Source organism: Schistocerca americana, chromosome 3, assembly GCF_021461395.2.
Source record: "Schistocerca americana isolate TAMUIC-IGC-003095 chromosome 3, iqSchAmer2.1, whole genome shotgun sequence".
NCBI lineage: Eukaryota > Metazoa > Arthropoda > Insecta > Orthoptera > Acrididae > Schistocerca > Schistocerca americana.
The window spans coordinates 766,370,089-766,385,018 of record NC_060121.1 but is presented as its reverse complement, the minus strand read 5'-3'; the positions used below and the strand labels follow the sequence as shown (position 1 = coordinate 766,385,018).

General features: G+C 39.6%; 1 protein-coding gene across 1 annotated transcript in view; it reads right to left on the bottom strand.

Moving 5' to 3' along the window:
- The window catches only part of LOC124605214 (protein fuzzy), a 157,846-nt gene that overhangs the window by 74,718 nt on the left and 68,198 nt on the right, over positions 1-14,930 (bottom strand). Inside the window, exon 5 of the mRNA XM_047136760.1 lies at positions 7,084-7,284. Within this exon, the coding sequence (XP_046992716.1) occupies positions 7,084-7,284 (201 nt within the window). The remainder of the gene's footprint in view (positions 1-7,083; positions 7,285-14,930) is intronic.

Here is a 14,930-nt window from a genome sequence, read left to right as displayed (position 1 = left end):
AACTTAATTATTTGAGATATTTTCACAATGCTTTGCACACACATACAAAAACTCAAAAAGTTTTTTTAGGCATTCACAAATGTTCGATATGTGCCCCTTTGGTGATTCGGCAGACATCAAGCCGATAATCAAGTTCCTTCCACACTCGGCGCAGCATGTCCCCATCAATGAGTTCGAAAGCATTGTTGATGCGAGCTCGCAGTTCTGGCACGTTTCTTGGTAGAGGAGGTTTAAACACTGAATCTTTCACATAACCCCACAGAAAGAAATCGCATGGGGTTAAGTCGGGAGAGCGTGGAGGCCATGACATGAATTGCTGATCATTATCTCCACCACGACCGATCCATCGGTTTTCCAATCTCCTGTTTAAGAAATGCCGAACATCATGATGGAAGTGCGGTGGAGCACCATCCTGTTCCAAGATGAAGTCGGCACTGTTGGTCTCCAGTTGTGGCATGAGCCAATTTTCCAGCATGTCCAGATACACGTGTCCTGTAAGGTTTTTTTCGCAGAAGAAAAAGGGACCGTAAACTTTAAACCGTGAGATTGCACAAAACACGTTAATTTTTGGTGAATTGCGAATTTGCTGCACGAATGCGTGAGGATTCTCTACCGCCCAGATTCGCACATTGTGTCTGTTCACTTCACCATTAAGAAAAAATGTTGCTTCATCAGTGGAAACAAGTTTCGCACTGAACGCATCCTCTTCCATGAGCTGTTGCAACCGTGCCGAAAATTCAAAGCGTTTGACTTTGTCATCGGGTGTCAGGGCTTGTAGCAATTGTAAACGGTAAGGCTTCTGCTTTAGCCTTTTCCATGGTACGTTTAGCTCCCTGCTTGCTTTATTCGTCGTATTCTGCGGGCTACGCGTGAAACTTGCCCGCACGCGTTCAACCGTTTCTTCACTCACTGCAGGCCGACCCGTTGATTCCCCTTACAGAGGCATCCAGAAGCTTTCAACTGCGCATACCATCGCCGAATGGAGTTAGCAGTTGGTGGATCTTTGTTGAACTTCGTCCTGAAGTGTCGTTGCACTGTTATGACAGACTGATGTGAGTGCATTTCAAGCAGAACATACGCTTTCTCGGCTCCTGTCGCCATTTTGTCTCACTGCGCTCTCGAGCGCTCTGGCGGCAGAAACCTAAAGTGCGGCTTCAGCCGAACAAAACTTTATGAGTTTTTCTACCTATCTGTAGTGTGTCGTGACCGTATGTCAATGAATGGAGCTACAGTGAATTTATGAAATCGCTTAAATCATTTGTAATAGCCCTGTATAACTATTTTTTTTAAATACTTATTTGCAGTCTTGTGAAACAATTAACAAGAAAAACAACCCTATTTCCAAAATAACAGAATGATGAAACTGATAACAACTGTTCCAAAGATATAAAAATACCACAATAACCTACAGGATAGCTTCTAAAACCTAACCTCCTTTTTTCTTTCATTTTTCTCTTTTTTGTTACTCTCTGAGAAGAACTTAAACTTCTTAGTATCCTGAACCATTACATTTCCTACATCTACAACTACATCTACGCAGGTACTCTGCAAGCCACTGTATGGTATGAGGCAGAGGTTATCTTGCACCACAACTAGTAGTTTCCTTTCCCGCTCCAATCGTAAATAGAGCAAGGCAAAAATGACTACCTACAACCCTCCATATAAGCCCTAATTTTTCTTCGTCTTCTCTCTATGGTCCTTACATGAAATGTACAGTGGTGGCAGAAGAATTATTCTGCAGTTAGCTTTTAATGCCAGTTTTCTACATTTTTTCCACGAAAAGAACACTGCCCTCCCTCCAGGAATTTCCACTCGAGTTCATTAAGCATCAGTGTAATATTCACATGTTGATCATACCTGTGGGTAACAGATCTAGCAGCCCACCTCTGAATAGTTTCAATGTCTTCATTAGCCTGACATGTTGGGGATCCCAAACTCTCAAGCAGAACTCAAAAATGGATTACATTAGTGTTCTATATGAGTCTCCTTCACAGATGAACGACACTTAACTAAAATTCCCCCAATAAACTGAAGTTGACCATTTGACTTCCCTACTACCACCCTTATACATTCATTCCATTTCACATCGCTTTGCAGCAATATGTCCAGATATTTAATTAACATGGCAGTATCAAGCAGTAAACTACCAATGCTGTATTCACATACCCTTTTTTGTGAGATTTAAAACCTTTTACAGTGTACATATTGTTCCACAAAATTTCGGGAGAACTGCCGGCTGTTTGTAACTTCCTGCCACAGTATTTCTGTGCCAGAGTCTTCTGGCCATCTTCAGGCGATACTGGTGAAAGCGCACTGAGCTCTGCTATTTAAGGCCTCGCCGGCACATGCGTGGATCTGTCAAAGATGACCTAGAACTGCACAAGGCAGGTGTTTACAGGATTCCGTGTGAATGCGGCAAATCTTATGTAGGGCAAATGATGCAAACTGCAGGATCGCATTGTGGAATATCAGCGGCACACTCGCCTTCTTCAGCCTTGTTAAGTCTGCCATCACCGAAATCTTTATTTCCACTGGTCATGTCATGAATTAGAGTGAGACAAAAATTGTGGCCCATAGGTTCCACTCCAACTTTTGGAGTTCTATTATTAATGAATCTGTGGAAATACGACTGTCTGACAGTGAGTCTCTTATTAATCGAGATGGCGGTTTTCAATTGAATTCGGCATGGAATCCAATCATCGAAAAACATTGTGTCCTCCAGAGCCGGCGTAATTCTGTGATGGAACCGCAGGAAGACAATCAAATTTATATCAATGCGGCAAATTTTCACCACGGAGGGCGCGCTGCACAGCAGAATCGAATACGCTCAATAGCACATGCGCAACGCCAAGTGAATCCACCATGCATGTGCTGGCTGGGCCTTAAATATCAGAGTTCAATGTGTTTTCACCAGTATCACCTGAAGATGGCCATAAGACTCTGCGCCGAAATATTGTGGCAGGAAGTTACAAACATCTGGCAGCTCTCCTGGAATTTTGTGGAACACCCTTTAAAAAAATTTAAAAAAATAAAAATAATAATAATAATCAGAGCAATCTGCCATCAATCATGCCAACTATAAATTTTGTCTAAGTCATCTTGTATCCTCCTAGAGTCACTCAAAGAGAACACCTTCCCATCCACCACTGCATTATCAACAAACTGCTGCAGATTGTTGCTCACCCTGTCTGTCACACCATCTATACTACTATATAAAGACAAGTGGTAGTTAAAAGTTGTTACCAAAAAAAAATCTTGGAATATTCTTGACTGATTTACTTAAAACTTTTACACATATTCTATCAAACGTTTGGACGGACATGGGCTAAACATTTCTTTAATGTATATGGTATACAAGTACATATATACTATATAAATGGGAAAGGTTTTTAGCAAAAATGTCAGAAAATTTTTGGTCTATTTCCTTCCAATTTTTAAACAATACTCTAATAAATGTTCAGAAAGACACCAACTACACCTTTTCTCATCCATAGGGCATATACATCTTTACACAAACATCTATATGTCTATTTGAAAGCAAGCCATACTTCAATATTGTTACCAAAACTGTCAAAAAGTTCTAGACTGGCTTGCTTCAAAACAGAACAGGCTCTGCTAATGGAATACGCCTTCCACATCACTGGCAACGGTTTCTACACAACGCTGGTGACTACATCTACATCTACATTTATACTCCGCAAGCCACCCAACGGTGTGTGGCGGAGGGCACTTTACGTGCCACTGTCATTACCTCCCTTTCCTGTTCCAGTCGCATATGGTTCGCGGGAAGAACGACTGTCTGAAAGCCTCCGTGCGCGCTCTAATATCTCTAATTTTACATTCGTGATCTCCTCGGGAGGTATAAGTAGGGGGAAGCAATATATTCGATACCTCATCCAGAAACGCACCCTCTCGAAATCTGGCGAGCAAGCTACACCGCGATGCAGAGCGCCTCTCTTGCAGAGTCTGCCACTTGAGTTTGTTAAACATCTCCGTAACGCTATCACGGTTACCAAATAACCCTGTGACAAAACGCGCTGCTCTTCTTTGGATCTTCTCTATCTCCTCCGTCAACCCGATCTGGTACGGATCCCACACTGATGAGCAATACTCAAGTATAGGTCGAACGAGCGTTTTGTAAGCCACCTCCTTTGTTGATGGACTCAATTTTCTAAGGACTCTCCCAATGAATCTCAACCTGGTACCCGGCTTACCAACAATTAATTTTATATGATCATTCCACTTCAAATCGTTCCGCACGCATACTCCCAGATATTTTACAGAAGTAACTGCTACCAGTGTTTGTTCCGCTATCATATAATCATACAATAAAGGATCCTTCTTTTTATGTATTCGCAATACATTACATTTGTCTATGTTAAGGGTCAGTTGCCACTCCCTGCACCACGTGCCTATCCGCTGCAGATCTTCCTGCATTTCGCTACAATTTTCTAATGCTGCAACTTCTCTGTATACTACAGCATCATCCGCGAAAAGCCGCATGGAACTTCCGACACTATCTACTCGGTCATTTATATATATTGTGAAAAGCAATGGTCCCATAACACTTCCCTGTGGCACGCCAGAGGTTACTTTAACGTCTGTAGAAGTCTCTCAATTGATAACAACATGCAGTGTTCTGTTTGCTAAAAACTCTTCAATCCAGCCACACAGCTGGTCTGATATTCCATAGGCTCTTACTTTGTTTATCAGGCGACAGTGCGGAACTGTATCGAACACCTTCCAGAAGTCAAGAAAAATAGCATCTACCTGGGAGCCTGTATCTAATATTTTCTGGGTCTCATGAACAAATAAAGCGAGTTGGGTCTCACACGATCGCTGTTTCCGGAATCCATGTTGATTCCTACATAGTAGATTCTGGGTTTCCAAAAACGACATGATACTCGAGCAAAAAACATGTTCTAAAATTCTACAACAGATCGACATCAGAGATATAGGTCTATAGTTTTGCGCATCTGCTCGACGACCCTTCTTGAAGACTGGGACTACCTGTGTTCTTTTCCAATCATTTGGAACCTTCCGTTCCTCTAGAGACTACTTTGAAGGAGAGTAACAAATGTAAACATGTAACTCTTTTGTATCAGTTGTGAATAAATAGTTGCCACTACTTAAATTCCAACCCTTGTATATGGTATTTAAATATAAATATAATATACAAAGGGGAAACATTGCTAGCAAAATTTTCAAAAAGCTCTTGACCCTATCACTTCTATGCACAACTGTACTAAACATTCAGGTGGACATAGGCTACATATTTCTTTAATATATAAATATATATGTAATACATGAAGAGGAAGCATTGTTAGCATAAATCTCAAAAAGTTCTTTAGCAAGTTACTTCAAATTTTCATACAAAACTCTAACTCTATATATTTTTTCAGTACAAATAATATATGAATGAATATAAGTAATAGGCAAATTATGTTAGCAGAAATCTCAAAAAGTTCTTGATTGATTTACTTCAAATTTTTGCACAATACTCTAATGAAAGTTCAGACATGCATAGGCTTTATATAGTTTTAAAGAAGAATGAACAGGTTTTCTGTTAAAAGAAATTGCAGTGCTGTGCTGTGCTTTGGAAATGTATGGTTTAGTCTTCTTTCTTCCAGTCAATTTTAACTACAATACCAAGGCATTGAAACCAATAGACAGATTGTTTCTCCTGTATATATCCATTTCCCTTATGTACATTTTTAAACAAAATATGTATAAACAGCAATGTGCTGTTTTGTTTTATTCTCTGTAGTTGATTCCAACAGAAAACAGAAAAGCTGTGTTTATGGCTTATTGGTTTATGATTAGAATACTACTACAGAATATAAATCATCTGAAACTTTATAATCATACCCATTTACAGATTAATAACATGCCAAATACTGTCACTGAAGGTACCATCCTCACAGATCTAGCACTTGGAGAGATCTCACTCATACTCTGTATATCAATTATACCAACCAATCCTTTTTTAGTGATTTCAATTCCGGATCAAGGTTTCATTTGTAACACCAGTTACCAAGGCTCAAAGTAAGAGTGAGAGGGCAAAGGAAGGTAGCCAGAGAGAGGGGGGGAGGGGGGGGGGGATGGACTAGAAAGTAGGAAACACAAGATGGACATAGAGAGGAGGAGGAGGAGGAGGAGGAGGAGGAGGAGGAGATGGATAGAGAGAGAGAGAGAGAGAGAGAGAGAGATTAGGATGTACACCCAATTTTCATACATTTTTAGCAATTGTGAAGCATTGCTGGGCTTACTAGTTTATGTACACAGAGAATAAGAGCAGTCCTGTCACGCTTCCTTGGGGCACACTTCTGATGAAAACTAGCTATCGAGGACACATACTGGGTTCTATTACTTAAGAAATCTTCAAGCCACTCACATATTTGGGAATCTATTTCATATGGTTGTTCCTTCGTTAACAGTCTTCAATAAGGCACCATGTCAAAAACTTTAAGGAAATCTAGGAACATGGAACCAGCCTGTTGCCCTTCATCCTTCACAGCCTATCATGTGAGAAAAGGGTAAGCTAAGTTTCACACCTTATCTAATGAAGTACTAAAAAGAAATAAATTGAAATTATTGTGAGCCTATAGACATTTGAAGTAATTCAAGTGTAATACTTGCTCATCCTGATCCTTACAAAATTAGTGGGCTGTAGTATACTAATATAGGATAATCTTTCTTTTTCTTATTCCTTCGCCTAATAATACAGACATCAAAATCAATGTGAATGAATTGTGCACTGTGTGAGGAATCACCAAATGTATTTAACAAGCCATTAGATTTTTCAGTTTTCTTGTAAAGAACTAGTTTGACCAAAGAAATGCTCCAGTGAGACTAGATTCTCTATTATATCTCATACTCCAGTCACCAGAAGTTGTCAAGCTCTAGTATGCCAGACAACTGGTAACAATAAATGCATATATCACTTAAAGGTGAAAGTACAGCTAACAGGAACAGCCATTATGTATTTAATAGTCAGTGAATGGTAGCAGAATACCACCACGCATAGTGACAGATTGTGTGTAGAATGGGTGCATTCAGTACACAGCTGAAGCATATACTTACATGTGGACTTTTAACTGGCAGGAAGACTGGAACATCATGAGCCACAGTATGTTCATTACCACACTGCAGCAGAAGAACCAGCAACTGCCTTTCTACTGGTGCCAATGACCACCAACTGGATGTGGCAACTGACACACAACCACGAATCATGAGAACTCCATAGGAGGAACCGACACACTCACAGAAGGCATCTAAAATTCCCTGAAATCAAAGCTGTTTATTAAGGTACAAAAACTCACATAAGGTTAAAATACTGCTATTAATCTTCACTATTTAAAATCTCTCTACACCATTCATAATACACAGATCTTTCAGGAACACCAGGATGAATGGCCACCACCAAACTGAGGCCAAGAGCAAAGTATACCGCTCTGTGGCACAACATGCAGCTGAACTTAACATGTTTGATTTCAATGGCAGCTTCACAACCTGGGCCATCTCGATTCTCCCTGCCACCACTAGCTTTTCTGAACTGCACAGATGGGAGTCGTCCTTCCAACACATTCTTCGCACCATAAATCATCCTGGTCTCAACCTACAATAACCTACTGTCCCCTCTGCCTTCACCCAACAGTTTCTGCCCTCACTGCACTACCACCTCCTCCCAATTCACATCCCCACACCCTCATTGTGCACCGCTCTCTGCCAATTTACCCACTGGTCTTTTCCCCTTCTCTGATCCTCTCCTTTTCGACTCCCGTCCCCCCCCCCCCCCCTCCCTTCCCCACAGCCTCCTGAAAATACAACTGGCAGCCTTGTCCTAACACCATCTAGTCGCTCTACACACTGTCAGGCTGCATCGACTTCTCTCCCTCCACCAGTACTGTGTTATCCCTCCCCTTCCCCAGACCACTCTGGATTGCTGCTTCCATCTGACACAACACAGCTGCTTTCTGTCTGGAGCAGCCGGAGATAGTGGTCATGTGTGCATGATGTGTACTTGCTCGTGTGAATGTGTGCATATTTTCCTTTCTGAAGAAGGTTTTGGGTAAAAGATCAAAGTGTAACAGTCTCCTAGTTGTGCTCATCTGCAACTCAACAGGTAATCTTTATGATGAGTAGCAATCTACCCTTTTCATAAAATTGCTTATATTCCAACCTGGACTTTCCATTGCTGAATATACACTGAACAGCCAAAGAAATTGGTACGCCTGCCTAAAATCGTGTAGGGCCCCCATGAGCACGCAGAAGTGGCGCAACGTGACTTGGCATGGAGTCGACTAACGTCTGAAGTAGTGCTGGAGGGAATTCACACCACGAATCCATAACTCCATAAGACTATGAGGGGTGGAGATCTCTTCTGAACAGCACATTGCAAGTCATCCCAGATATGCTCAATAATGTTCATGCCTGGGGAGTTTGGTGGCCAGAGGAAGTGTTTCAACTCAGAAGAATGTTCCTGGAGCCATGCAGCAATTTTAGACATTTGAGGTGTCACATTGTCCTGCTGGAATTGCTGAAGTCTGTCGGAATGCACAACGGACATTAATGGATGCAGGTGATCAGACAGGATGCTTATGTATGTGTCACCTGTCAGAGTCATATCAAGGGTCCCATATCACCCAACTGCACACACCCCACACCATTACAGACCCTCTACCAGCTTGAAAAGTCCCCTACTGACACGTAGGGTCCATAGGTTGATGAGGTTGTCTCCATACCTATACATGTCCATGTCCACCCACATGATACAATTTGAAATGAGACTTATCCAACCAGGCAACACGTTTCCAGTTATCAACAGTGGAATGTCGGTGTTGACAGGCCCAGGTGAGGCGTTAAGCTTTGTGTCGTGCAGTCACCAAGCGTACATGAGTGGCCCTTCAGCTCCAAAAGCCCATATCGATGATGTTTCGTTAAATGGTTCGCACGCTGACACTTTTTGATGACCTAGCACTGAAATCTGCAGCAGTTTGCGGAAGTGTTGCACTTCTGTCACCTTGAACGATTCTCTTCAGTAGTCGTTGGTCCTGTTCTTGCAGGATCTTTTTCCAGTCAAATGATGTTGGAGATTTGATGTTTTACTGGATTCCTGATATTCACAGTACACTTGTGTAATGGTTGTACAGGAAAATCCCCACTTCATCGCTACCTCGGAGATGCTGTGTCCCATCACTCGTACGCCAACTGTAACACCATGTTCAAACTTACTTAAATCTTGATAACCTGCCATTGTAGCAGCAGTAACCCAGCTAACAACTGAGCCAGACACTTGTCGTCTTCTATAGGTGTTGCAGACTGCACTGCCGTATTCTGCCAATTTTCATAACTCTGTATTTGAATATGCATGCCTGTGCATGTTTCTTTGGCACTTCAGTGTATTATTCTCATTCATATCACATAACAATGCTAAATAACAACTGAAATACTCACTTCTGACTCCAGTCTGATTCTCTCAACAAAATGTGTATAAAATATATTACAGTATTCTGAAATGTAATCACCATATTTAGAATATTTCCAGTTTTTAGTACAAATAAACACAAAATATATTCTCAAAATGCACATCTACATACAAAACTGACAATGTGCACAAATTTTTGTTTAAGAGACATTACATTCATGTGTAATTCCAAAGAAAAACTGAATAAACACTTGGAAAGCATGTGTTTACACATATACTCACTAATGGTGAATGGGTGAATTTTGTTGCTTAAATGAGGATAACAACTGCTGATATGAAAGTGAAAACACACCAATTTCTACTAATGAAGCCTATTCAGCTTTCTCCAATATCCACTTATTTTTAAGTGGAAATAACCACCACAAAAGATTGCAAGTATGCCTATGTCTGCAGCTCCACAATGGTTAGTGAAGTCGCACACTGCCATAAAAGACTAAATAGTTAAGAAAGACAAATAAAAGTTCACGCACATCTAACAATATGAGCAACCACAACTGAACTGCTAAACGCAGAAAGGGCTTCAGTCACAAAATTTCCAAAATGAAATTTTGACGGAAATCATACCTTTATGGGGATTTCCATCATTCTGAGCAAAAAGGTATTTAGTCCACTGCTTGGAAATATACAAACTGAAGCTTTTTGTTTAGAGTTCTATGCAGAAAGGAATTCACTCCAGGACTGAAGCCCTTCTTTCTAAGAAATTGCATTTCAGCACGGAAGTTGGACACTTTCAGGATAATTCTGTTAACTTTAATGTGCAAAATATACTGGCCAAACTGTACAATTTATTTGTTGGAGGGCAAGAGCTGATACTGTACACTGTAGACATACACATTTCTTCTGTAGATAATATTTTCAGTTTTATTTCTGAAAGAGATTGAAGGCCCCACTGTATCCAGGCAAAAAAAGAAAAGCAATCCTTTAACAGGAAAGAGGAATATTTCAAAAACAGCGAAACTAAAAGTTCAAGAATGAATTGACTATAAAGTACAATGCATACCAGCTATTGGGTTCATGCATAAGTTCATAGCATTTTTCCATAAGATTAATAAACACAACAGATATATATAACAGAGACTTTAGTCATCAATACTGTATTCTATTTCACTATTTACAACAGTCTGCCAATGTTGCAATAACTTTTTGATTCTCTAACTGTAGAAATCATGTAAGACTTTAGTCATCAATACTGTATTCTATTTCACTATTTACAACAGTCTGCCAATGTTGCAATAACTTTTTGATTCTCTAACTGTAGAAATCATGTAATTCAGAAGTGAAGAACTTGTGAAGCCACGTTCGGAGCACATTTTCTCCCAGAAAAGAAGCTTCTTGAAAGTTGCTCGGTAGAGATCAGAAAAGATGAAAATCTGAGGGTGCAAAATAAAGTGAATAAGCTGGGTGCAAATGACTTCCCAACCCAGCTCCTGTATAGAGTTTTTGTCAGCCTACCAGAATGTGCACAGGTGTGATCATGGAGTCACATCACTTCACGATGTCTTCCAGGTCGTTCTTGGCCTGCATTTGCAAGATGTCTCAGTTGTTGACAATAAATGTCAGCAGTGATGGTTACATCCCAAGGAACCAATTCATAGTACACCACACCACTGTTGTTCCACCAGGTACATAACATTATCTTCTGTGGATGCATGCAGGTCTTTGTAAGAGGAGTTGCTGCTTTGTTTGGGCTCAACCATTCCTTTCTTTTCCTTATGTCAGCATAAAGACACCATTTCTCATTGCCAATAATGATACAGGATATGAATGGTCAGTGTTATTCACTAGCCAATTCATGACGAGCAAGCAGAGATGAACATATGGCCACCTGCTGATTTTTGTGTTTTTGCCTTACAGCATGCGGTGTCCATACACCCAATTTCTGAAACTTCCACATTGCATGCAAACATCACACCATGGTTGTAATGATCACAGTTCATCACATTTGCCAGTTCTTGAGTACACTGACGTTGATAATTGTGGATTAAAGCGTTTGAATGATCTTAATCAAATGTCAAAGGTCTTCCTGAATGTGGAAAGTCTCTAATGTCAAAACAATCCTCCTTAAAACAAGAAAACCATTTTCTTGCTGTGCTCTGTTCAATGCTATTATCCCCATACACAGAGCAAATGTTTCTGGCTGCCTCCACTATTGTCAACACTCTGCTGAAGTCAAACAGAAGAATATTTTGGAAATGTTCCTGTATCTCCACTTGGCACTCCATTTTATAGCACCCACAGCTCAATTCACTATCTCCAAATACCAAAATTATAATATGTAAAACTCACATAGCACCAGTGAGCTACAAATAAAAAATGACAATCCATAAATAAACCCACAGCAACCAGCATACCAACATGCAAAACAAAAACACTATGAACTTATGCACCAAGCTAATAAAATTAAAGCATCTGACTGTAGGTAATTCATAACTATACTGGATGTTCCTGACAGTTTCTTGAACACTGTTACTAGTGTTTGTAGTATATGATATACTGTATTACAATCCTGTTAACTGCTTAAATAGGTTTCTAGACTGGATTATTTTATGTTCACAGTTGCAAGAGCTTCAAGTGCTTTCAAGCCATTAGTGCTGATGAAAAGGAAGCTATTTTTGTATGGCTTCATGACCTCCCCTACGAGGATGAACAAGGTATTCATATCCAGTCAATCACAGACATACGTCCAGCGACACTGACACAGAAAAGAGGGTTCAGTTCGACAAGTGACCAAAGTTTTTGCTGCCCATGTAATTCTGTGCAACAACAGAAGGAAGGTACATTACAAAGCATTTCTGGCTGTTCTAGCTATGACTGACAAAAGAATGGAAAGACTGGGAAAGCTGTCTATATTAGATCACACTACACATGACTAAAGAGGGAAAGTCTCAGTGTAAACGCTTTGTCACCCAAAATCTGATAACTTATCAAGGAACATATAAACAGCTAACCAGTAAAAGAAAGCCACTACTCTTGGAGGACAAGTACATATTTAGACACAAGACTCAACAGAAAATTGATTCATAAAATGCTCAAGGAGGAACTTATTGATGTTAAATGTAGCAACAAGACTTTTGATTTGTTTTTCAATGAAAACTACTCCTTGCCATTTGGGTCACCTCAGGTAGATGCATGCTGCTTGGGTGAAGAATTAAAAGTTAAGATTCAAAATCCCCTTTTTAAAGATGTGGCAAAAAGGTGTGGATTGGCTGAGATTATAGAGCACAAGGAAAGGCTAAAAGAAGCTGAAACTCTAATGGAAGATCAACCCCACATATAGTCTCTGGCAACAGATTTTATGCACAACATTCAGTTACCAGTTTTCCCTGTCCACAAAACACTTTACTTGTGCCAGATGACTACTTATGTGTTTTGCACTGCAGGACATTCCTGTTGAAATTACAGGGCTACATTTGTTGCCCAACAACTGTGCAGGACAGAATAAGAACCATACTTTAGTAATGCTCCTTCTACTTTTAATATACACTAGCAAAGTTAAAGAAAAAAAAGAGCAATTCTTTGCTGTCACAGGTGATTCTTTTTTGTCCTGTTACTGGGGTTTTGCTACAACTAAATGCACCCTTATACGGTATGATTGACTATACTCCACGCATGAAATAACCAAACTGGCCAAAGAAAGCAGCACTTCCATGAAGTTTGAAGTATGAGAAGTGAAAACAGGAGATATTTTGGATTTCAAAAACTGGTGGCCAATGATTCATAAAAGAAACTGTATATCAGAAGAAACTGAACCAAGATCAGTACCATGAGACAAGAAAGCACATTTTGGCATCAGCATAATGCTGCATTTTTCATTCAGTATCTGACTCTGTGGTTGTTTAATTACATCCAGTTTACTGATGATATCATGAAACACACAGGCTTTCTCAACCTGGGTGTATTTCAAATTCTACTTTTCTAACAAACTGTGCATACATGGGGAAAAGTCCAGTACAAGCAACATAAATAAAGGACATTACTAGATTACTCACTTATATACCTAATGAATATCAAGAATTCTAACATGAAATTACATGTTGGCACAAAAGTGAAGCTGCTGATTCACAAGAGTAAGATGACTAAAGAAACTCGAAACAGTATTGCATTTTTTTCTTCTCCATTATTTTCTTAATAAATATTGATTGAAAACCAATTGCTTTACTTTCTGTAATTCTCATGATTCTTTCACATTCCTAAACTATAGCCATACCCTCAAAGTAATATATGAATCATTATCTTTTCCCCAAGAAAATACTGAAAACATAAAAATCTATTTTGGTCCATACAAAAAGGACTTAAAATACTTCAAATTCTTTGAATATCTATAAGGACTTTTGTAATTGGTCAATAAACAACAGTAATTTTTCCCTTAGCTTTGCACTCATACTGCAGAATCCAGAATTTTTTTAAGGCCCTTTTGCATGGAGAGATTCAATTAATAAAATATCAACACCATCTCAGTGATGGGTACGATAATTCCATATATAAAGTAACTGCAAACAACTGCAAATTGCCTGATGTAGAAGACAAAACAATTTCCACTTAATGCAAGGATTCGCCTTCTGCCATGAACAACACAAAATACAAACACCACAAAGTTATTTAATTGGATAGATAAAAAGTCTACTCAACAAGTGGTGGCAGAATACACACATAAAAGACTGTTGTAACTGGCAAGCTTTCAGAGTCAGTGGCTCCTTCTTCGGGCATAAGTTTTGCTATTTGGGGAGCAAAATAACTGATCATGGTCAAAGTAGAGAGGATATAAAATGTAGACAGGCAATGACAAGGAAAGCGTTTCCGAAGAAGAGAAATTTGTTAACATTGAGTATAGATTTAAGTGTCAGGAAGTCTTTTCTGAAAGTATTTGTATGAAGTACAGCCATGTGTGGAAGTGAAACATGGATGAGAAATAGTTTAGACAGGAAGAGAATAGAAGCTTTCGAAATATGGTGCTACAGAAGAATGCTGAAGATCATGTAACTAATGAGGAGGTACTGAATAGAATAGGGGAGAAGAGAAAATTGTGACACAACCTGACTAAAAGAAGGGACCGGTTGGTAGGACATATTCTGAGGTATCAAGGGATCACCAATTAAGTTTTGGAGGGAATCGTGGAGTGTAAAAAACATAGAAGTAGACCAAGTGATGAAGACACTAAGCAGATTCAGAAGGATGTAGGTTACAGGAGTTACTTGGAGATGAAGAGGCTTGCATAGGATAGGGCAGCACGAAGTGCTGCATCAAACCAGTCTCTGGACTGAAGACCACAACAACAACAACAACAACAACAGCTTACGTCTACAAATAATCTTCATCTTCTGCTGTCCATTCACATTTAATCTTATCAACTCTTTAAAAATAAAGGTTTGTGTTGTTACAATTAAATCAGTAGTAGAAGAGTCAAATAGATTATTGTTCAGCTGTTTGCAACATACAGAATTAT